This window comes from Triturus cristatus, chromosome 6, assembly GCF_964204655.1.
Source record: "Triturus cristatus chromosome 6, aTriCri1.1, whole genome shotgun sequence".
Taxonomy (NCBI): Eukaryota; Metazoa; Chordata; class Amphibia; order Caudata; family Salamandridae; genus Triturus; species Triturus cristatus.
Genome location: NC_140589.1, coordinates 1,327,162,681 through 1,327,185,482, shown reverse-complemented (window position 1 = coordinate 1,327,185,482; position 22,802 = coordinate 1,327,162,681). Strand labels below are relative to the sequence as shown.

At 48.1% G+C, this 22,802-nt stretch overlaps 1 protein-coding gene and 1 long non-coding RNA gene across 3 annotated transcripts in view; one reads left to right on the top strand and one right to left on the bottom strand.

The window, feature by feature from the left end:
- Positions 1-2,110, bottom strand: part of ATL2 (atlastin GTPase 2) — a 653,233-nt gene extending 651,123 nt beyond the window's left edge. Inside the window, exon 1 of one of the 2 annotated variants that reach the window (XM_085612325.1) lies at positions 1,944-2,110. In XM_085612325.1, coding sequence (XP_085468451.1) covers positions 1,944-2,034 — 91 coding nt within the window. In that variant the 5' untranslated portion in view covers positions 2,035-2,110. The remainder of the gene's footprint in view (positions 1-1,943) is intronic. The other variant, XM_085612324.1, reaches the window with a different exon arrangement.
- A 34-nt stretch (positions 2,111-2,144) lies between these two features.
- LOC146821383 (uncharacterized) overlaps positions 2,145-22,802 on the top strand; it is a 35,523-nt gene continuing 14,865 nt past the window's right edge. The window contains exon 1 of the long non-coding RNA XR_014963154.1: positions 2,145-2,281. This is a non-coding gene — a long non-coding RNA (uncharacterized LOC146821383). The remainder of the gene's footprint in view (positions 2,282-22,802) is intronic.

Genomic DNA, 22,802 nt, shown 5'->3' with positions numbered 1-22,802 from the left:
AAATGGTACCTGAAATTTTGCAGTAGCTTAACTAAATGCTTTTTTTCATCAACATTTTATTTTGAAAGCAAAGAATCATCAATCTTGCTTTCAAGCTTCTGCAAATATTTGCATCAAATCAGAGAGCATTCTGTGAGCATTATACATAGCCTATTCTTGCTAAACTTTGAAAATGTGTGTACACATTTTTATACTGGAACCACTGTCAGTAGTGCAGTCCGAGCTTACAACATTTACTTAGAGCGCTCACCCTAAAAATAAAGGCTTTCAATTAATGAACCATAAATACAAGTTTGAACAGTATTAACAAATGGACAAAAATATTACCTTAACTGCAGGCAGTGCCCTTTCCTGATCCATAATGTGGTACTGCAAACTGGCAGCCAAAGGGTTTGTGCAGCAGGGGGTTGGGCCTACTTGTCCCAAGGACAAAAACACACATGAAAACGTGTTGCCCTTGACTCCAAACAATATGTCCTGGGCGTCGGGCTATAGGAATCCCACATCCCTGTTAACAGTACTAAAAAACTTGTGTGGAACATAATGAACACAAGTCGTCAACCGTCACACAGTTACTCTTCAATACAAAGATTTATAATGTGTTCAATACCTTTACACACCTATAATGCATTAGGAGAACATGCCTTTTCTAAACACTTACACCCATTTGCTAAACACAAGTGTACAAAATTGGATAGAAAAGTAATATGGTAGGTACCCGCCACTATGTAAACTATAAAAAAAAAAAACTAGCACTCATTGGATGAGGTCACCAGTGATTTCATAGAAAATGTCATGAGTGATGTATGTGAGGTCATATGTAGTGCGGGAGTGGGCACACGTAACTGGTGATTATTTTTAGTTCATAACAACAATGTTGTCATTGATATATTCACCTTACCATAACATTACTTTAACCTTTGTTTTTTCAGTGAAAAAATATATATACATACATATACATATATATATATATATATATATATATATATATATATATACACACACACACACATATAGTTCACTTATAACACTGTGAAAAAAATATATATATATATATATATATATATATACACACACATATAGTTCACTTATAACACTGATCTCCGTCATTCTAAATACTTTCCAAAGATGGTAGAACTAAGAACTAAACATGAGCATATTTCATATTTTTAAACCATACTGGTTTGCCCTCACTATACCACATTTTTCTAACATGTGTTTGCTTTATAAATCAATAAACTGCATCATTAAGTTAGTAACTATAAAATACATATTCCTCAACATATGGCCAAGAACCTGACATGACTTCACGGGCTCTGCATCCCATTGCAGTGCCTGAAAGAACACAGATGTTTAGCAATTCACGTTCAAATCAATAAGAATTTAAATAACACCTGGAGACACTACTGAAGCTAATCTGGACTGTATTTTTATAGAGCGCAAGACCAGGTAAGAAACCTTGGTATCACCCACTGCTCCCCAATCCAACCAAGGGGCTATCCTCCATTATATATTAACGAACTGGAGCAAGGAGACAGGTGTTACATGACAGGCGTCAGAAGCGAAAGGCACAGGACGGCAACGAGAAGTCAACTGACAGTTGCTGCCCGTGGGTGTCAGGGCAGCCCAGAAAGGAGAGGGCGGAGAAGCGCGGGCTAAATGACAGGTGGAAGAATGAAGAACGAGGCAAAAAAAAAGGGGGCGCGAGCTTGCAGACAGGTGTGAGCCTGAAGTCCGCACACGCGCGCTATCACTCCCCACGTTCCTTCTCATTTACGGACATGCCCTCGCACTAACCGAAGCCGCTAAAGGGTAAGGAGCGCGCGCACTGCGTTCCGTCCGGAGGGGTATCAAAAAAACCACAGTGCCCTCGCAGCTGGGGCAGACACTGATCACCTTCAATGGTAAAGGCATAGTCGCAACCTAAGCAGGGGGGACCTCACCTTCAGGCTGATATTTGTCCATCAAATGATTGGCCTGGACACCCTGGCGGCCAGATCCCGAGCGGTGCCTCAGCGCGCTGCCCTCCGCCATCTTGCTTTTTCCTGTTTTAAAATTAAACTCCTCACACTGACGTCAGAAGTAGGCCGTCCTCTGCTCCCTGAGCCTTACGGAGCGCCGCACTGCTACCGCCGCTGTTTCAAGTCGCCGGGTCCAGTCGCCCGCCGGCTCCAACACCTTCACCTTGACCTGACGCTGGGACGGTGGCCGCGCGGGAACGTGTAGGAGCCGGGTTGAGGGGAAAGATAGACTAGGGGCACCCTAGTTCTGACTCGTTTGGGTATGAAGTTTGAATTTGGAATCCTGTCTCGCGCCTTACCAATCTGGAAAGTCCGGTGATTGCATTTAAAGCAGCTGTACACCTGGAAACCATTTTTTTTGTTATAGGTATAATCTGTCGTAATGGAAGAATGGTCCAAGACACCACACAATCTCAGTCCAAAAGCCGCCCATTTGAACAATGAGAGCCCGTTGCCCAGGCAATCGCAAAGATCAAGGGCAAATAAAGTATGGGGTGATGGGCCGTAAAGCTAGTGCATAGCCCACATCACCAATCTCTGCTTTTAAATGCACCAGGCACAGTGATTTGTTTTCGGGTGAACAAAAAGAATATTTAACCATAAATGGCAATATTACTATCATAGGCAACGGAGTTGGTGATTTGCGGAGAAAGGAATGTTAACTGATAGCATATGCAGAATATGGATTACTGGTATAACTATCTGCATATTAGTATTGATTCAGCAGGTTACCAGCTAGAGATACTCACAAACCGCATACTCACCTGGGCCCATTAAACACACATTCACATGAGCTTGTAATGTGCCGCTGGGGTCAATTTGTTGTACTAATACCTGTAAGATGAATTTACCTTATCATTTCTTTACTAAACCTTTCCAACAAAATGTACTTTCCTCTGGCCAATGGACCTTTTAGTAAACTATTGTAGGCAAAATGTGACATAGAATAAAATCTCTTTAAATAACCACATACTCTGGAGAGTTTTAAATGTTTATCTAGTTAAATTCATGTGAGCCAGAACCCAAATACAATTCGTACACCGTTTTCTCCAAGGAAGGAAATTAAATTTAAGTCAGAAAAAAAAAATGGTTAAACAATGTTATTACGATGACAGTACCTGAATAGGGAGAAACAGAGAGAGCAGTACAATGGCATACTACACAGAATTATAGTTACCTAGGATGGTGTGGAAACCAACCCCTTGGCCAAGGAGCTGGAAAGGGTCCCCTGGGACAGATCAGGTGACCAGAGTTCAGGACAGGATTCAGGGACAGGATAGATGGCCTCTTCTAGATCTGACGCCTGCGTCGCACCCCTCTCTGACACTATCTTCCTCCTCGATTCTTCCGCAATCTTCTTCTAGATCTTTACCTTTCCCTCCCCGATTCTTCCGCAATCTTCTAATCAATTAGGGTTTAGGCTCTAAGTCTGCAATTCGAGTCTTCTTCAATATTTGCTCAGTTCTCGGTCAGCAACCTGGTCTCTCTGCATCTCAGCAACACAAGCTCTGCTTCTAACTAAAACTACCCCAATTGTACCCTTCTAACGGTAAACACCACCCCTAAATGTTTATGAAACTCATAATTCTTATTGGACAAGCAAGGGGGGATGATCACACCATGCTAAGTTTTAATAATTTTCTTTAGTCTATTGTTCAGCGTTCCCGCCTCTTAATTTATTTTCCCAAGCTTTATTTCCCACCCGCATTTCACATCTTTATAAAAAAAAAAAGAATACATTTAATAATTTTCTCATTCATCATTCAGGATGTCCACTGCTTTCTCAGGACATGTTGCGATTGTGGCCTTGGCTGAGGTTCAAGAACATCATCATGGTTCTTGGCGGATTATGAGTGGGAGTGCGTAGGGTGTCACAGTGTGTATAGGCTTTAGTATTGGTCTGAGGCCCAAATATGAACTAAATAGAAAGAGTCAAAGAAACATGTTAGAAATCAAAATAAAATGATTTCACTGTATACCACCTATCTCTACTCTAATCCCATTTACTTATAAAAAATCTTTCACATTAGCATTTTAATAAAGTTGCATGGCTTAGTCTCAGCAAAAGCATGCGCTTTAACATGTGAGTTTCAAGCGGCCATCTTAGCAGCGAATGCGCAGCTGCAGTGATTTCCCTCCAAGCAAGGACTCGTCATTACTACGTAGATGTAGTTGACGCATGCGCAGTACAGAATTCTGCGTTAGCAGCCATTTTTAGTCACACTCGGGTTACTTGTTAGTACGACACATGCAAGCTTCCCCTTACCTTAAATGTATGAACTGTAATGCATGTTAGTATTTACAAACATAATTATTACGATATTACAAGTTATTTTGAGAGGATTGCATCCGAGCAGGTCTCTTTTATACGAGTCCTTGCTCCATCAATCCCCTCTCTGATGGCATCACTAATTTCCCACCACCTCATCAGATGCCAACTTTAACACATCTCAATTCCTTCTTTAACCTTTTCATTTCCTTCTTTTTCGTTACTGTACTGTAAACTCCTCATCTTTTTATATAGATCTCATTTCATTTCTTCTAATTGTATCTCATCGTACTTTCTTTTCTTCCCCTTTTCGGTCACTTCATATCTTTCTTTTCTTACAACATTTGAACCATATCATTATTGCTAAGACTAACAGGGTTATTCCAAATATTGGCAGTATTATTTAGCCTATAATGCTCTTACCTATGTTAGAAAACCAGCTCCCTATGGTAGTGATACTATTTGTTAATTTTTTCCATACACTGTCAACTTCCAGTGGTTTTAAATCTTCCTCTAATTTCGTAATTTTTGTAATATATCCTCCAGTTTCAACACTTTTGTCTGGAATGTAAGTGCAACAATGTTTTGCCAATAATATATGTTCTGCTTGGGTTTTCGGATCAGATAGAACCCGCTCATCAGAGCCTCACTAACCCAGCCAGAACGTTACCCCCTCCCTAGAACCTATTTACAATCCTGCAACCACATATATCTATCACCTAAGGACAGGGGATTCCTACTATGCATACCAAGACCTCTTATAATCGGCGGCCTCGCGATCCCATACGGATCCAGACCTCTCTGCCCATACGACAGTATCACAAGTGGCGGCCTCGCGGTCCCATACGAACCCAGACCTCTCTACCCAGACGGCAGTCTCGGCACAATCGGCGGCCTCGCGATCCCATACGGATCCAGACCTCTCTGCCCATACGACAGTATCACAAGTGGCGGCCTCGCGGTCCCATACGAACCCAGACCTCTCTACCCAGACGGCAGTCTCAGCACAATCGGCGGCCTCGCGATCCCCTACGAATCCAGACCTCTCTGCCCATACGACAGTATCACAAGTGGCGGCCTCGCGGTCCCATACGAACCCAGACCTCTCTACCCAGACGGCAGTCTCAGCACAATCGGCGGCCTCGCGATCCCCTACGAATCCAGACCTCTCTGCCCATACGACAGTATCACAAGTGGCGGCCTCGCGGTCCCATACGAACCCAGACCTCTCTGCCCATACGACAGTATCACAAGTGGCGGCCTCGCGGTCCCATACGAACCCAGACCTCTCTGCCCAGACGGCAGTCTCAGCACAATCGGCGGCCTCGCGATCCCCTACGAATCCAGACCTCTCTACCTAGACGGCAGTCTCATACGACAGTTCATCCTATGATCACCATAACATACAAAAAAGGGAATCAGTCTCACTATTCATCAGATCACACAAGGATTGCCAGTTCAAGCATAGCCTGTTCTCAGGTTCGAGGGGCTTCTCTTTCCCTTATTCAGTTACCACTTACCTGATCAGGGTTAACATCTGTTCATGTAGCCGCAGCTGACTAGAAGAATAGGCTACCCTCTCATACAAGAACACGCAGCACATGTTGGTTCACTACAAACTGGATACTTTATTACTCATTACATACACAATCACATAACATTACGATATAACACATAACCTGCAAAGAAAAGTGAAAGATTAAGTTGTACACTCTAATAAGAAAGGGTCAACATCACCTTAGTAGTATGTAGCCTGCACTCAGTGGTCATCTAGGTTCCCTTCTCGTCTGTGCCTCGGCTCGCCTGGAATCACCCTTCTCCGAGTCACTGGGACCTCTTCCTTATCGGCTACTTTCTCCTCTCTGGCTATTCTGCTAGGAAAGCATCTGTCTCTCGGTTCTTCTCCGCCTTCAAGATGGCGTCTGTCTTCCCTGGAATAAGTAGTAGCTTTACTGCTAACGGCTAGATGCCGCCTACGGACTGAACATGTAACTGCCTCAGACTTTCACTAATATAGAGGTGCGTTTCCTCATGGAAAATTCCGGCCTGTAACCTGCCGCCCACCAAATTCTTGTACCTCCCCGTACCAAGGACACGTTCCCAGCCGGCCGGCCTGATGTAGTGTCTTCGGCATGAAGAAAAATACAATCCTTCGATAAGGGCCGGCCTGAACCGGTTCTCTCCAAGCGAATAACACCTCATAACTAAAACATTACGTTTGACCTAGAAGCATCCCAAGCTGCCGGAGCAGAAAGAAAGATGGAGTCTCTCCCGTTTGAGGCCTACCAGGCCTGAATTCAGCACAGCTCCATGAAATACCCTCACTATAGGACAGATTATCCCTAATACTAGCGAATCTATCCCCTAGGCTATGTGTGCAAGCCCTGATCTATGGGGAAGAGCACAGAATCATGTCGAAGTGCCTAGTAAATAGGCTCCATTCACTACTCTAACCCTTAGACTTGAATGATAAGAGACTGAAGTCACATTACATTATTGTTCCTCACAAGAAGGCCGGGAAAATCGAGCAGAACATTTCACCCTTGACTTCAGTCTATTATACATTCATTAAACAGAACTAACATCTGTGGAAGAATAATATGAAACAAGACTAACTGATCTATGTCTAGTACCAGGTGTGCAGAATTGAAGTAGTGAAGGAATACACTGAATAAAGCAACAGATAGAAATCAAAATGCCGATAGCAATCAGAATACCTCCTAATATTTGACGTAACAAATGCAAATCAGGTAACCAATTAAAGAGCCAGTCAAACCAGCCCTGGTCAATGTGCTTTCTAACTTCTTCTGTCAAGTCATGTAATTTATCAATGTGAGCTTGAATGGATTTTGTATGATCCGACAAGTTAAAACAACAAAGACCCTCAAAATCAGAACAATCGTGTCCATGTTTAAGCAAAAGATAATCAATGGCCGCTCGATTTTGCAAGATAGCCCTTCGTTCACCCTGGGCGTCTAATAGCATGTCAGACAGGACTGTAGAAGTATGATTAATGGATTTTACCATCCAGCAGGCCATTTTCCCAATAGATTTGGCATTATAAACTGCCAAAGCAGGAACACCAACAATTGAAACAGCCAGGCTAAGGTATTCAGACTTGGAATATAAATGCAAAGATGAGTCACAATCCTCCTGTAACCTCACTGTATCTCGAATCACACGAGAGTTGGCATTCGGATGTGATGAGAACATGAGCAAGCTCAGTCTAGTAATGGCACAAGGACCTCCAGAAATATTTGCGGGTATATATGGCCAGGAAGTATTACCACATGAGAAAAGCCATCCGGCAGGCAGTAACATCGTGCGATAGTGACTGGGGGTAACTACCATACTCTTGCAAGTCATGTTATTCTGAACAGAAGTACATGTTTTCGGTGTCCTTTGAAGGCACAAAGTTCGTTCATGAGCGGTGAATGAAGTGGCACCTTTCAATCTTAAATGCATACATTCAGAAATCACCCTAGGATCACAAGTAAGGAAAAAACATAAATCACCTTGTGTGATATTATAGGTAACTATTTGGGACTGGATGGGCGGTATCGGGTCTGACAGTACAGTACACAAGGGGCAATACTCATGGGCAGCGAAATCGCCCAGAAGAACATTGGGGCGAGCATTTGATATATTAAAAATATGAGTCAAAGTCTCCAATGAAGCAGGGACAGCAACTAAACAAGTTGCCAAAATGTCCGTCACCGATCTCATCGGTGTCAAGCAGAAATGAGGGGCTTTAGTCACTTGCTTGGCCAATGTAATCCAAAAGTTCGGCGACGAATCCCACGCAGCGAAGGAACGCGACACTCGGGTTCTCAACTCAGCCCGGGTTGACGGGATCCCTCCTCTCTCGTCGTACCAGCCCAAAAGGAGTCCAACGCCGACACATCCTGCAGCAACAGTCCAAAGAATGATCTGAAAGAGAATCAAATACAGGCATTATTCATTCTCGTAAGTAACATTTGTCAGCCGGGACTGCTTCCCAGCTATCTTTCCCTGGTCTCATAACTAAAATGGTGTTGTCTTGACCGGTTGCAATCACTTCTGCTTGTTCAGGGGGATTCTTAGGCGACTGCACCCAAACTCTGGCCCCAGGATTATCTGTGGAGCCAAAACCTTTCTGGCCTCTTACAGTTAGCAACGTTGGGGCAGTGCCTTTTGTCATCTCACCACTCAAGACAGGCATTATTAGCAATTGAGCCACTCGGTCAGTTTGATGTATCAGTAAGTCAACCTCACTGCTATTCAGCAGGAGCACCTTAATCTCTCCTTGATAATCACTATCAATGATTCCTCCAAGCACCTGAATGCCTTTTACAGCCAGCCCCGATCTAGGGGCGATTAATCCGAAATTTCCAGTTGGTATATGAACACCAACACCGGTTTCAATGATGACTCGATCTTTACTTTTTATAATGGTGTCATCCATGGCATGCAAGTCTAAACCTGCCGACCCTGGGGTCGCTCTACATGGAGCCAAAGCTCCGGGAGTAATCTCCCAGTACATCACAGTCTCTCTGATCTCATTGGGCTTAGCATCAACATTCGGAGGAAACAAACGCATAAGTGGGGATTCAGCATTTAGAAAAGGACGGTTATTCAAAATCAATAGCGCTTGAGGCAAAAAATCTCGCCAATTCTTATACTTGTCATCTGTTAATTTGCGCAATTGGTCTTTCAGCAGTCCATTCAACCTCTCCACAAGACCCGAGGCCTGTGGATAATATGGTATATGAAACACCCATTCAATATTGTTTTCCACACAGAATTCCTGTACCACTCTTCCACGAAAATGGGATGCATTATCAGATTGAATTTGGAATGGCACACCATAATACATCATAATCAATTCCAATGTTTTAATAGTATTCAATTGGGTAGCTTGCTTACAGGGAAGGGCCACCAACAGGCCACTGTATGTATCAACAATGGTGCAAACATATTGACAATTCCTACTCATAGGGAGTGGACCAATGTAATCAATCTGCCAAATTTGAGCGGGCAATTTTCCGCGATGTAAATGACCTTTAACAATTTGGGGCACTTTGCGCTGCCTGATATGCTGACAAATGGGACAATGTAGAATAACATTTTTGATTAAATCTAGGGGAATATAAATTCCTCGATCAGCAGCCCACCTGCTAGTGGCTTTCTCTCCAAAGTGTCCTGCTTTCTGGTGGGCCCATTTCGCCAATCCCGCAATATCAGAATCTTGCGTGTCCACCACTGCCTCAGCAATTTTAGATTTCTCATCTGCAATATTATGAAAGAATTTGTCAAGAGAGTCTATCGGGGTATGAGCATCCACATGGAAGATTGTAACAGTACTCTGTGGGAGCATTTCCCAAATCTCCTGCCATAATTCTTTTCCCCACAGTTCTTTTGAATGGATTTTCCAACTATGGGAATGCCAAGTCGGTAACCAAACTGCCAGTCCATTGGCAGTAGACCAAGAATCGGTAAAAATATGACATGTGCCAGGTAACTCTTGTTTCAGAACTTGATAAACAGCATAGAGTTCAGCAAATTGACTGCTCTTACCCTCACCAGTTGTACTCAGCAATTTTTGTGTGATCGGATTATAGGACACTGCCTTCCAATGCCGTTTCGTCCCTATGAACCTTGCTGAACCATCCGTAAACCAGACATGGTTTCTGTCCTCTGCGGACAAATCATCAAAAGGTTTACCCCACTTAACAGGAGACTCCTGTACTAAAGGTACGGAACATTCACTCTCAGTCTCAGTCGATGGCGCCCGCGCCACCTGCTCATGCAAAGATGCAACTCCTTTTTGTCCCACACGTGCCCTGTCTTGTATATACCATTTCCATTTAATCACACTCGCCTCTTGAGCGTGTCCAATTCGGTGAGTTTTCGGCGAACTCATAACCCACTGCATGATAGGAATTTCAGGTCGCAAAACTATATCATGTCCCAAAGTCAATTGCTCGGTATCCACCAGAGCCCAATAACATGCAAGTAACTGTTTCTCAAAAGGTGTATAACGCTCACCAGCATCAGGTAACTTTTTAGTCCAGAAACCTAACGGTACTCTACTCTTGCCTTGTTTCTGCCACAAACTCCAATTAGCATAAAGGCCTTGTACAGACACATTCAAATCCACATCACCATCACATACAGGCCATAAATCCAGAGCATGCTGAATTGCTTCTTTTGCCAGACTGAACGCATCTTGCTGTGGTTTACCCCATTCAAATGCATTCTTTTTACGAGTGACCTGGTACAAAGGGGCCAATATTTGACTCAAATGAGGAATATGCTGGCGCCAAAAGCCAAATAGACCAATGAAGCGTTGGGCTTCTTTCCTATTCCTCGGAACTGCAAAATCAAGAATTTTCTGTTTAACCTGAGGGATCACTTCTCGGTGCCCTTCATGCCAATTAATACCCAAAAATTTCACAGCCTGGGACGGACCTTGTAATTTATCCGGGTTGATTTCCCAACCTTTCTCACGCAAGCACTCAATGACTCTATCCAATTGGGTCTGGACTTCCTCTTGTGATTCGCCTTGAATCAAAATATCATCAATATAGTGACATATCTGAATTTGCGGATGAACCGGTACCTCAGCCAGATGCTCTGCCACCAGCCGGTGACATATCGTAGGACTATGCACATAGCCCTGGGGAAGACTTCTAAACGTCATCTGACGCCCGTTCCACGTAAAACTGAATTGTTCCTGACACTCAGGGGCAATCGGAATCGAAAAGAAAGCATTAGCAATATCAATGGACGCATACCATGTACCTGGATGTTTTTGGATTCTTTCAATTAGGGTGATAACGGGGGAGGAGCCTAGCGCGCAACCAAGATGGCCGCGTAGGTGCGAGGCTCCCGAGGACCTCCGCGACCTCCTGCATAAATCCTGACTATATCCTGTCCTAGACGAGAGGACTGTGTTTGTGAGCCCGAGCTGAGGTGCCACCCGTTTCCCGTTTCCGAATCGGACCTCGGACACCGGCGGGACCACCGATTGAGGTTTGCGGCCTTCTCCACGCCGGCCCCCCGGATTGGAGTTGTGGGGCGATCCGGAGACAAAGTGAACAACAGCGGCGGGCAAGGCTGGGCGACTTGCGTACCCCGCACTTTCACTTTCGCTTTTGCGCCCTCCTTGCTGCCAGGCGAGGTAGGGTTGCGGGGCGGTGTGCGGTGGTGTGGCCTCATTGGGGTGCCCTGCCGGCCCGCCAGCTGTGATCTGCCCTGCGGAGCTGTGGTCGCCCCCCCCCCCGGAGCCCGTGAACTGGTTTGTCGGGCCCTTTTAAGGAGATTGGTACGATTTGTGGACTGGAACCATGTCCACAAAGCAAGATGGCGACCGGGCAAAGGTGAAATCGACCCGCCGTGGCACAGCCCATCAGTCCAACAACATGGACCGCTACACCCTCCAGAAGGGATCTCCAGAGGCGCCGCGCGGGTCCCCTGCAGGCCCGACTGATGCTCCTGCTCTGCCCGCGGATCTGACCCTCCGAGACGTCATGGGCGCCATCGCCGAGATGAAGGCCTCGGTGGACCAGCGCTTCGACACTCTGGCGCAGAAGATTGACTCGGTCCTCGTGGATGTGGGCCTGGTGAGGGCCGATCTGTCTAAGACGAATGACCGGGTCGATACTTTGGCCCACACTACCTCGGGCCTTACAACTGACGTGGCGGCCCTCCAAAAGGAGGTGCGCCGGCTTGGCCAGGCGAGCGCCCTGATGGATCGTCGACTGGAGGACTCCGAGGGTCGGGCCCGGAGGAACAATGTCCGCATTATCGGGGTGCCGGAGGGACGTGAGGAGGAGGCGGCGGATCTGTTTGTGGAGGACCTGATCCTCACCCATCTCCAGCCCCGGGGGCTGAGTAAACTCTTTGCGGTGGAACGTGCCCACAGGGTCCCCGGAGGAAGACCTAAGGCCGGAGCCCCTCCGAGGCCTCTCATTGCCCGGATTTTCAACTTTCGGGACAGAGACGCTATCCTGCAGACCTCTAGGCTACAAGGACCGGTCAGACTCGACAATATGGACGTAAACTTCTATCCTGATTTTACTTCGGCGGTCCAGAAGCAGAGACTGAGTTTTCTCGGAGTCAAACGTCGCCTACGGGACCTGAACATCAAGTATGCGATGCTTTTTCCAGCGAAGTTGAGGGTAGAGGTGGATGGCCGCACGCACTTTTTTGATCGTCCCGAGGCGGCCGGGGACTGGTTGGACACTTTGCCCGGGGATCGGGGCCGGGGGGGTGGGGGGGGCGCGGTTGGCGGGGAGGGCTCGCCGGATCAGGACTGAGGGACTAATAGTAGGCCTTGCTCTGGACAACATTACTGTCACCATTGTCTGATTGTGTAAGTTCCCCTCCTGTGGAGGTCGTACGGGGTCTCTTGGGGGCTCTCCCTCCTCCTCTGGGGGACTAGTTAGTTTTCTCATTCATGGGGCGACAGGCACACTGCACTTTGGGGGGGCTGTCTGGGCTCATGCAGGGGTGCAGGGAGGGGGGAGTTTTGTTGGGATGGGTGGGTTGGGGTGGGGTGTTGTTCGTTTTTTCCGCAAGGCAAACCCTTTACTGTATTGGTGTTTTTGTGGTGCTCTCGGGGGGACGAATGATGGCTTCTGTGTGTGATGGGGGGTAGGGACCTGACTTTGTTGTCGTGGAACGTTAATGGACTGGGGGATAGGATTAAGCGAGGTGTGGTCCTGCAGTATCTGAAACGAATTTCGCCAGATGTGGTCTTTCTGCAGGAGACACACCTTATTGGAAACTCCTTTTGTGCCATGAATCGGCGTGGCTATCGTCTGGTGGCCCACTCGGGCTTCACGTCTGGCTCGCGGGGGGTGGGCATCATGGTTAAGAACTCGCTCCCGCTGGAAATAGACGAGGTGCGCCATGATGAGAGGGGACGCTACACCGCCTTGGTGGGGAGAATGGAGGGCAAAGTAGTTGTCTTGGTTTCAGTGTACGTCCCACCGGGGTTACAGTCTACCACTTTTGCGGACCTGGGGCGCCTCCTCCTTGATCTTCCGGGGGGGCTTCTGGTGGTTGGGGGGGACTTCAATGCTGTGGCTTCTGGGACTATGGATCGTTACCCCCCTAGGGACCTCCCCCGGGCGCCGGCGTGGCTGTCCGGCCTCTTAGATACCCTGGGATTGGTGGACTGCTGGCGTTTAAAACATCCCACGCAGTTGCAGTACACTTTCCATTCGGGTGCCCATGGTAGCCTCTCGCGGCTTGATCATATCCTTGTCCCTGCCGCCTATGCTGGGAGAGTGGGAGAGGTGCGCCATCTGGCGCGGGGTATTTCAGATCACTCCCCGCTCCTGTTCCACTTTGATGTCTTCCCGAGGGGGGAGGGAAGGGTAGCTCCAATCAATGCCTGGTACCTGCGCGACCCCACTATTCGTGCTGACTTGATTAAATCCTTGCAGCGGTATTTTGAGGAGAATGTGGGGTCTGTCCCTTCGGCTATCTCCCTGTGGGAAGCCTTCAAGACAGTTCTTAGAGGGGAGGCCCTCTCCTTCATATCCCATGCCCGGAGGCGCGAGCAAGAGGAGGTGACCCGGGTGGAGGCCGAAATCGCTGAATTGGAGGGTGATCTAGAGGGTGGGGTGACGGATGCTGCACTACATGTCCTACAGCTTAAGCAGGCGGCCTACAGGGCCCTCGTCACGGAGGCGGCCAGGGGCCTCTATAGAGAGCAACAGGGGCGACTGTATGATGTGGGTGATAAGGCTGGTAAACTGCTTGCATGGTTGGATAAAAAGGAGAGAGCGAGTCGTGTGGTCCCGTTGATTGAGAGGATGGATGGTGTACGTGTCACCGAGCCAGAAGACATCGTCTCTTGCTTCGCGGACTATTTCCGCGAGGTGTATTCCCCGGTCTCTCCCTGCTCGGAGGCGGATTCCCATGCCCTGCTTCGGGATATCGCGCTACCCTCCCTTTCGGTGGAGGACAGGGAGTCGTTGGATGCTGCTCCCACCTCGGACGAAATTGCCCTCGCCATACGCTCGGTCGCATCTGGCAAGGCTATGGGCCCGAACGGCATCCCTATTGAGTTGTATAAGCTGCGACCGGATGTACTGGCACCCCACCTCCGCGCGATGTTCCTGGCGGCCCACTCGCGGGGCTCCCTCCCGCCGGACCAGCGTCTGGCTACAATTGTGGTGATCCACAAGGAGGGGAGACCCCGAGACCGGGTTACATCCTATCGGCCTATCTCGCTCTTGAACGCGGAGCCCAAAATCCTCGCCAAGGTGCTTGCCAACCGGCTGGTCGGCGTGGTGGGCGATCTGGTCCACCAAGACCAGTCCGGCTTTATTCCCCATCGCAACACGGCCCTTAATCTGCGGCGTTTGCACGGGGTGCTCGCGCGTGTTCCGTTTGTGCGGGAGCCGGCCATCTTGGCGTCCTTAGACGCCACCATGGCGTTTGATACGCTCGAGTGGCCATACATTTGGGCGATGTTGGCGAAATTTGGATTTGGGCCGGGGTTCATCAGCTGGGTTAAATTGTTGTATTCGGGCCCATTGGCGCAGGTGGTAGTGAATGGACGAGTCTCAGCCCCATTCGCGCTGGGACGGGGCACGCGACAGGGTTGCCCCTTGTCGCCGCTCCTGTTTGCAATGGCCTTGGAACCCCTGGCGGAGTGGCTGCGGTGGCATCCTTCCATCCGTGGTCTCCGTTGGACCCCCGAGTATGAGGACCGCGTGTCCCTCTATGCTGACGATATCCTTTTGTACTTAGCCTCCCCGCGCAAATCACTGATTGTCCTGGTTGACGTCCTGCGCTCCTTTGGCCGTAATTCGGGCCTCGTCATCAACTGGGCTAAATCATGTGTCTATGTGCTTTCCGGGGAGGCTCCCGTTCTCCCGCGGGGCTGTCCGATCCAGATTGCCTCGCAGGGATTTCGGTACCTGGGTGTCTATATCACGCTGGACCCGGAGGCCCGCTATGAGCGGAACTTGCTTCCCCCCCTCCAGCGCCTGAAGGAAGACGTCGTGCGCTGGCGGCGTCTGCCGCTTTCGCCGCTCGGCCGGGCGGCATTGTTTAAGATGATGTCGTTGCCGCGCTTCCTGTACGCTCTCCAGAATACTATGGACTTGGTCCCGGCGCGCTACTTCCGCGAGGTGGAGAGTCTACAGCGCCGCCTTTTCTGGGACGGGAGGCCGCGTATAGCCCTGGCGAAGTTGACGCTCCCGTGGTACGACGGGGGGATTGCCCTCCCGGACGTTAAGCGGTATTACTGGGCCTCCCAGCTGGCTGCAATTAATTACGGCCTCTATGGGCCCGCTTTAAACCCGGCATTTGAAATGGACAAGATGCTCCTGCCCGGTGGCGATTACAATCGAGCGCTCTACACTGGCGCGCCCGATCCCCGCTTGACGGGCCCCACGCGTGTCATGGTGCGAGTGTGGCACGCGGCCAACGCAGCTATGGGGTGGAAGGACCGTTTGACCCGGGCGTCACCGTTGTATGCGCCGCAGCGGTTGGGTTCCCTGTGGACCTCGAAGGGCTTCGAGAAGTGGGACACGATAGGCATCAGTAAAGTGGGGGATCTCTGGACAAGGGGGGGATTCAAAACATTCGAGACGCTGCAGACGGAGTTTCAGCTGCAGGGCAGTGAATACTTTCGGTACTTGCAGGTCCGTCACGCACTGGGCTCGGTCTTCCCAGACGTCGCCTCCATCCCGGAGTCTTCCCCCCTGGAGGATAGAGTGCTAGACGGCCACGTTCCGGACAGCACGATCTCCCTCATTTACAAGAAATTGATCAATGACCGCTCGGGCTTGCTGACTGGCCTCCGCGAGGCTTGGGTTGCCGATGGGCTGGAGCTGGACGACGAGGACTGGATTTCCGCGGTGGCCTCTCCGAAGGAGGTGGCCATACCGGCTCGCCTTCGCTTCGTCCAGCTTAAGATACTCCACCGGGTTTCCATGACGGATCCAAGGCTTCTGCGTATGGGCTATACCGAGGATGGGTTGTGTAAGCGTGGGTGTGGTGCTTTGGCGACCTTTTTGCATATCCTGTGGGAATGCCCGAAGGTGGAGCGATTCTGGCGTGGTGTGCATGAGGTCCTGCGAGTGGTTACGCATGTCGCGCTGTTGCCTGAAGCGAGGAGATGCTTGCTGAATGTGTGGGAACCACATGATTACTCGGTTCCGCAGACGCGATGGGTGACTCTGGGATATATGGTAGCTAAGCGTGACATCGCTCAACTGTGGGGAGCCCAGAAGCCCCCGGCGGTGTCAGCCTGGACAGAACACATGGACTGGTGCATGTTCCGAGAAAAGGTGGTGTATGTGGCGAGGGGTAAGCCTGGGGCATGGGTGAAAGTATGGGGCCCCTGGAACGCCTACCGCGGGGGTATTTGCGAGCCACCATTGCTGCCTGCTGTCTCACCAGCTCCGTCCCCTTAGTTGACCCCCTCCCCCAGCCCCGGGCACAGGGTTCCCCCAGTCCTTGATCTGCTCCCCTTCCCCTCTTTAGATTCCTGTGGATGGTTGGGGTCCCCGATTTGAGGTGCACGTGCTGTTACTTTTGACTGCGGGTTGCCTTGCGGGTGTGTTTTTTTTTTTTTTTTTGTGTTGTTGTGTTTGTATAAACTGAAACCGTATTGTGGGCTCAGAGTCATGTGGCCCACGTCCTTGATACCTCCTGATTTACTTCTCTGCTACGCCAAGTGCCTTTTTGTACGTATGTCACATGCTCCTGTCATTCTAGCGGCCGGCCGGAAGGTTGTAGGCCCATACTTGTATATACTTGAAATTGCAATAAACGGTTTCAAAAAAAAAAAAAAAAAATTAGGGTGATAACATCCGGTACTGCAACAGTCAAAGAGGGTGTGTGTCTATTCAATTCTCGATAATCAACAGTCATGCGCCAAGAATTATCACTCTTACGTACAGGCCAAACAGGATTATTCCAAGCAGAAGTAACTGGGGTTATAACTCCTGCATCCACCAACTCCTGAATAGTGGTACTAATCTCTTCATGACCACCTGGAATACGATACTGCTTCTGACGAACCACTTTTGTCGCCTGGGGAACTTTTATGGGGGGCATTCTTAAACGACCAACCCGTACAGGCCTGGACGATATATAATGTTTAGTTCCAAATTGGTAACATCCATCATCTAAGTGCAAAGTCATTCCTTTCAAAATATCAATTCCAATTATGAATTCTAAGAGTGGCACCACTAATACAGAGTATTCTTTTCTAGGAATTCTACCTATTCTCATTTCAAGTAAGGTTTGAACTGCGGGAGTTTCCTTTCCACCTAATCCGGTAATTGTAAAAGGCTGACCTTTAAACTTCTTTGATTTTCCATGAATAAGAGTGGCCTCCGCTCCTGTATCTACCAATGCTCGGGCCCTTTGGATATTACGATGTCTCCAATAAATATCAATATCTACATAGGGTCTATTATCTCTGTGAGCCCATCTGTGTACTGGAGCTTGACCTATTTCCTAGTCCTTTTTACTGTGTTCTGTGTACCAGGATAAATCAGGATAAAGACTCTCACGTTTCCCAGGTATCGATACCTCCTGTTCATATCCATCTCCATTACGAAATGGATTACTGTTCCCTGCATTGTACTGCGGGTTTCGATCGGCCAATATGTGTCGATCCTCTCTCCTTCTCAACTCAGGGGATTGATCCCTATCATCTCTACGTCTGCTGTTAACATAATCATCTCTCCCCCTCTCTCTTTCCCCCTCTCTTTCCCTGTCTCTCTCACGACGGGGGGACAAATCACGCACATAACGTCGATCATCACGACGATCAGAGCGCCCACGGCGGTCGTCATCACCGCTACCGTCAGAAAAACCACGATCACACTCAGTTGTCCGAACACGCCGGGCACCCTCCTTTCGATCCAAGCCACGTTTGCGAAACATTTCCCACAAACGAGAAGTAGTCTCACCATCAATGTCCTCCTTCCGCACACCATCGGCCATAAGACCAAAAAACATATCACGTCTAGTAAGTTTATTGTCACCAGGAGTACGAGTGTCAGGCCGGGACTGCCGTTCAGGTTTAAACCACTCACCCAACTCACCGAGTTGGCGTACCGATTCCAGCACCACAGATAACATGTTACCAGTCTGATTAATCAATAAAGTCATCATGACCTGCTTATAAGCAACAGGGGAAGAACGAATAATACGATTCCGCACAGAAGATGTCAAGAAACCATCAAGCAACCTGTCGGCAGTATTTAGAAAAATTGCCGTTTTCATCACCTCCTCTTTGAGACGTTGCGCAGCATCGCGCAAAGTATACCACGGTTTGTCATTCAGAGGCCAGTCAGACTCAGTAGGATATTTTTGATTACAACCCTCAGTCGCCAATTAAAGCAAAGAAATTTGACCACCAGCATTAAAGTTACGAAAATGATCCTGTACAGTAGAATCCGAACTCAAGGAACAAAACTTCAAACAATCGCCAGCATCCAACATAATGCCAGCAGCGCCAAGTTCATAAAGGCGCACCATCCATGTGAGTAAGGGCTCACCAGCTCGCTGCCGAAATCGCTGCAAAATATCACTAATTTCTTGTTGAGTAAAATCCTCCAAAGAGTCTAAAGCAATACCATTCGGAGCACCGGGAGCCTGCTGCAATTTCCGCCGAAAAACTGGATGCACCGAGACCGCGGGACGAGCATCACAAGGAGCTCGACCAGTACACGTAGAGGAACAATCAGTGGAAGAAGCATCGACCCCGCTCGAAGGATGAGCGCAATCACGGGGTGCACCATCAGAGGCGCAAGAAGCAGATTTACAAGCACGGCCGGAGCGAGAGGACTCGCGCTTGGCAGACTCCTCACCCGAGGAAGGAGAATCACTCGAGTTCCAGATATCACCATCCCATTCATCAGGATTCCAATCCAGTCCGGCTTTCGCCACGACCAGACGCACCTTTCGCGTCGAGACCCGACCACGCCGATTCTTGTATTTATAACGAGCAATTCGCACAGCCGCCCTCTCGGCAATAGTTTGGTACGTCTCAAGTTTATCAGCAAGCAACTTATTTTGACACTGCAACAAAGTATGAGCATTCTGAATCTCAACAAAGTTCGCTTCCAAATCCTTATGCAAGTTCTGTACCTTCAACAACCTCTCATGCAGAATTCTGTACGCAGACAGAACAATCCAACCTCTGCGTCCCAAAACGGGAAGCTCATCACCCTTAGATACAGGCGCCTTCTGTAAACAAGTAATCACATTAGCCGGCTCCGCCAGCTCCAAAAAAGAATTCCAATTCTCACTCAAACCAGTAGAATCAGCCCACTCACAGGCTAAGGCTTCATAAGGCGTTGAATCCCAGCCGGGAATATCAACGGGCAACTTAAAAGTAGATTTCGACTTTCTAGAAAACATCTTTGAAAAGAAAGAAAAAGAGAAAAAGAAAAAGAAGAAAGAGAAAAGAAAATAACAAACAATTATATAGAAATAATATACAAACGAAACCACGCACGCACCGAGAGCAAACACGATACAACCACAACGCACACAGGTTTCGTAAACGGTTCGTAACGCCAAATGTTCTGCTTGGGTTTTCGGATCAGATAGAACCCGCTCATCAGAGCCTCACTAACCCAGCCAGAACGTTACCCCCTCCCTAGAACCTATTTACAATCCTGCAACCACATATATCTATCACCTAAGGACAGGGGATTCCTACTATGCATACCAAGACCTCTTATAATCGGCGGCCTCGCGATCCCATACGGATCCAGACCTCTCTGCCCATACGACAGTATCACAAGTGGCGGCCTCGCGGTCCCATACGAACCCAGACCTCTCTACCCAGACGGCAGTCTCAGCACAATCGGCGGCCTCGCGATCCCATACGGATCCAGACCTCTCTGCCCATACGACAGTATCACAAGTGGCGGCCTCGCGGTCCCATACGAACTCAGACCTCTCTACCCAGACGGCAGTCTCAGCACAATCGGCGGCCTCGCGATCCCCTACGAATCCAGACCTCTCTGCCCATACGACAGTATCACAAGTGGCGGCCTCGCGGTCCCATACGAACCCAGACCTCTCTATCCAGACGGCAGTCTCAGCACAATCGGCGGCCTCGCGATCCCCTACGAATCCAGACCTCTCTGCCCATACGACAGTATCACAAGTGGCGGCCTCGCGGTCCCATACGAACCCAGACCTCTCTGCCCATACGACAGTATCACAAGTGGCGGCCTCGCGGTCCCATACGAACCCAGACCTCTCTGCCCAGACGGCAGTCTCAGCACAATCGGCGGCCTCGCGATCCCCTACGAATCCAGACCTCTCTACCTAGACGGCAGTCTCATACGACAGTTCATCCTATGATCACCATAACATACAAAAAAGGGAATCAGTCTCACTATTCATCAGATCACACAAGGATTGCCAGTTCAAGCATAGCCTGTTCTCAGGTTCGAGGGGCTTCTCTTTCCCTTATTCAGTTACCACTTACCTGATCAGGGTTAACATCTGTTCATGTAGCCGCAGCTGACTAGAAGAATAGGCTACCCTCTCATACAAGAACACGCAGCACATGTTGGTTCACTACAAACTGGATACTTTATTACTCATTACATACACAATCACATAACATTACGATATAACACATAACCTGCAAAGAAAAGTGAAAGATTAAGTTGTACTCTCTAATAAGAAAGGGTCGACATCACCTTAGTAGCATGTAGCCTGCACTCAGTGGTCATCTAGGTTCCCTTCTCGTCTGTGCCTCGGCTCGCCTGGAATCACCCTTCTCCGAGTCACTGGGACCTCTTCCTTATCGGCTACTTTCTCCTCTCTGGCTATTCTGCTAGGAAAGCATCTGTCTCTCGGTTCTTCTCCGCCTTCAAGATGGCGTCTGTCTTCCCTGGAATAAGTAGTAGCTTTACTGCTAACGGCTAGATGCCGCCTACGGACTGAACATGTAACTGCCTCAGACTTTCACTAATATAGAGGTGTGTTTCCTCATGGAAAATTCCGGCCTGTAACCTGCCGCCCACCAAATTCTTGTACCTCCCCGTACCAAGGACACGTTCCCAGCCGGCCGGCCTGATGTAGTGTCTTCGGCATGAAGAAAAATACAATCCTTCGATAAGGGCCGGCCTGAACCGGTTCTCTCCAAGCGAATAACACCTCATAACTAAAACATTACGTTTGACCTAGAAGCATCCCAAGCTGCCGGAGCAGAAAGAAAGATGGAGTCTCTCCCGTTTGAGGCCTACCAGGCCTGAATTCAGCACAGCTGCATGAAATACCCTCACTATAGGACAGATTATCCCTAATACTAGCGAATCTATCCCCTAGGCTATGTGTGCAAGCCCTGATCTATGGGTAAGAGCACAGAATCATGTCGAAGTGCCTAGTAAATAGGCTCCATTCACTACTCTAACCCTTAGACTTGAATGATAAGAGACTGAAGTCACATTACATTATTGTTCCTCACAAGAAGGCCGGGAAAATCGAGCAGAACAATATATCAAGAGCAAGTCGATTTTGAAAAACCATAGATCTAATTGCAACCATTTCTGTGTTGATCATTAAAAATCCTCCAGCAGTGTCAGTTGATAACCGATCAACTACTGTAGACAGCTGGCACATTTTTCGTGAATTCAGAATTACTCCCACTGAAGGTATCAATGCTCTAAATATATCACCTACTATTTCTGAAAAACTAGCTCTCTTTGTACGTGTTAGTTCCTTTGCATCTGCATTGCTTCCAGTGATTCTTTTCACATGGTACACCTTTGGGAATACTATTCCAAAACAGCAACTCCCGTACCAATGAGCAGGCAGCCTGAAATAGTTTTTATTGCCACACTCACAATAAACTTCAGGAAATACTGGATCTGTTCCACCTTTTAGTCCCCATCCCCCAATAATGAAGAAATTATGTTCACATTCACTGGAACCAATAAATGCATTGTTATATTCAGTCTTTAATTTATGGAGGCAGATCTTCTCTTTCTTTTCAAAGTCCACGGACATAGCAGCATGAGTCTTCCCAGTTGTATACATTTCTTCTTTCTCAGCCCATTGAGGTATTTGAGGTTTCGGTTCAGAAGCCCTTCTTTGGAAGTCCTGTCTCCTTTGCTCAACTAAATTTAAAAATATATTTTTTCCTTTGTGTAATTTACATGTTAAATTGTGCTTGTGTGCTTCAGCTATATCTATTGTTTTCATAGTTAGAAAATATTCTCCCATAAACTGTGCATCCTTAGAACTAAGAACTGGGTTCATGCTGTTTCGCATAGGAACCTCAGTAAAAATCACATCTACATTAGAATAGTAATATTGTAACTTTCCTGTTCTATAAAACAAACTTGCAAAAATACTACAATAAATACCATAGGTTAATGGAATATGGTGATATATTACACCTTTTGCTACTGATGCAGGTAATTTCATATACACATAACAATCACTAACTTCCATAGTGTCCACGTATTGCACTAATAACTTTGTAAATACATTTAAAGTAGTGTCATTATTTGTCACAG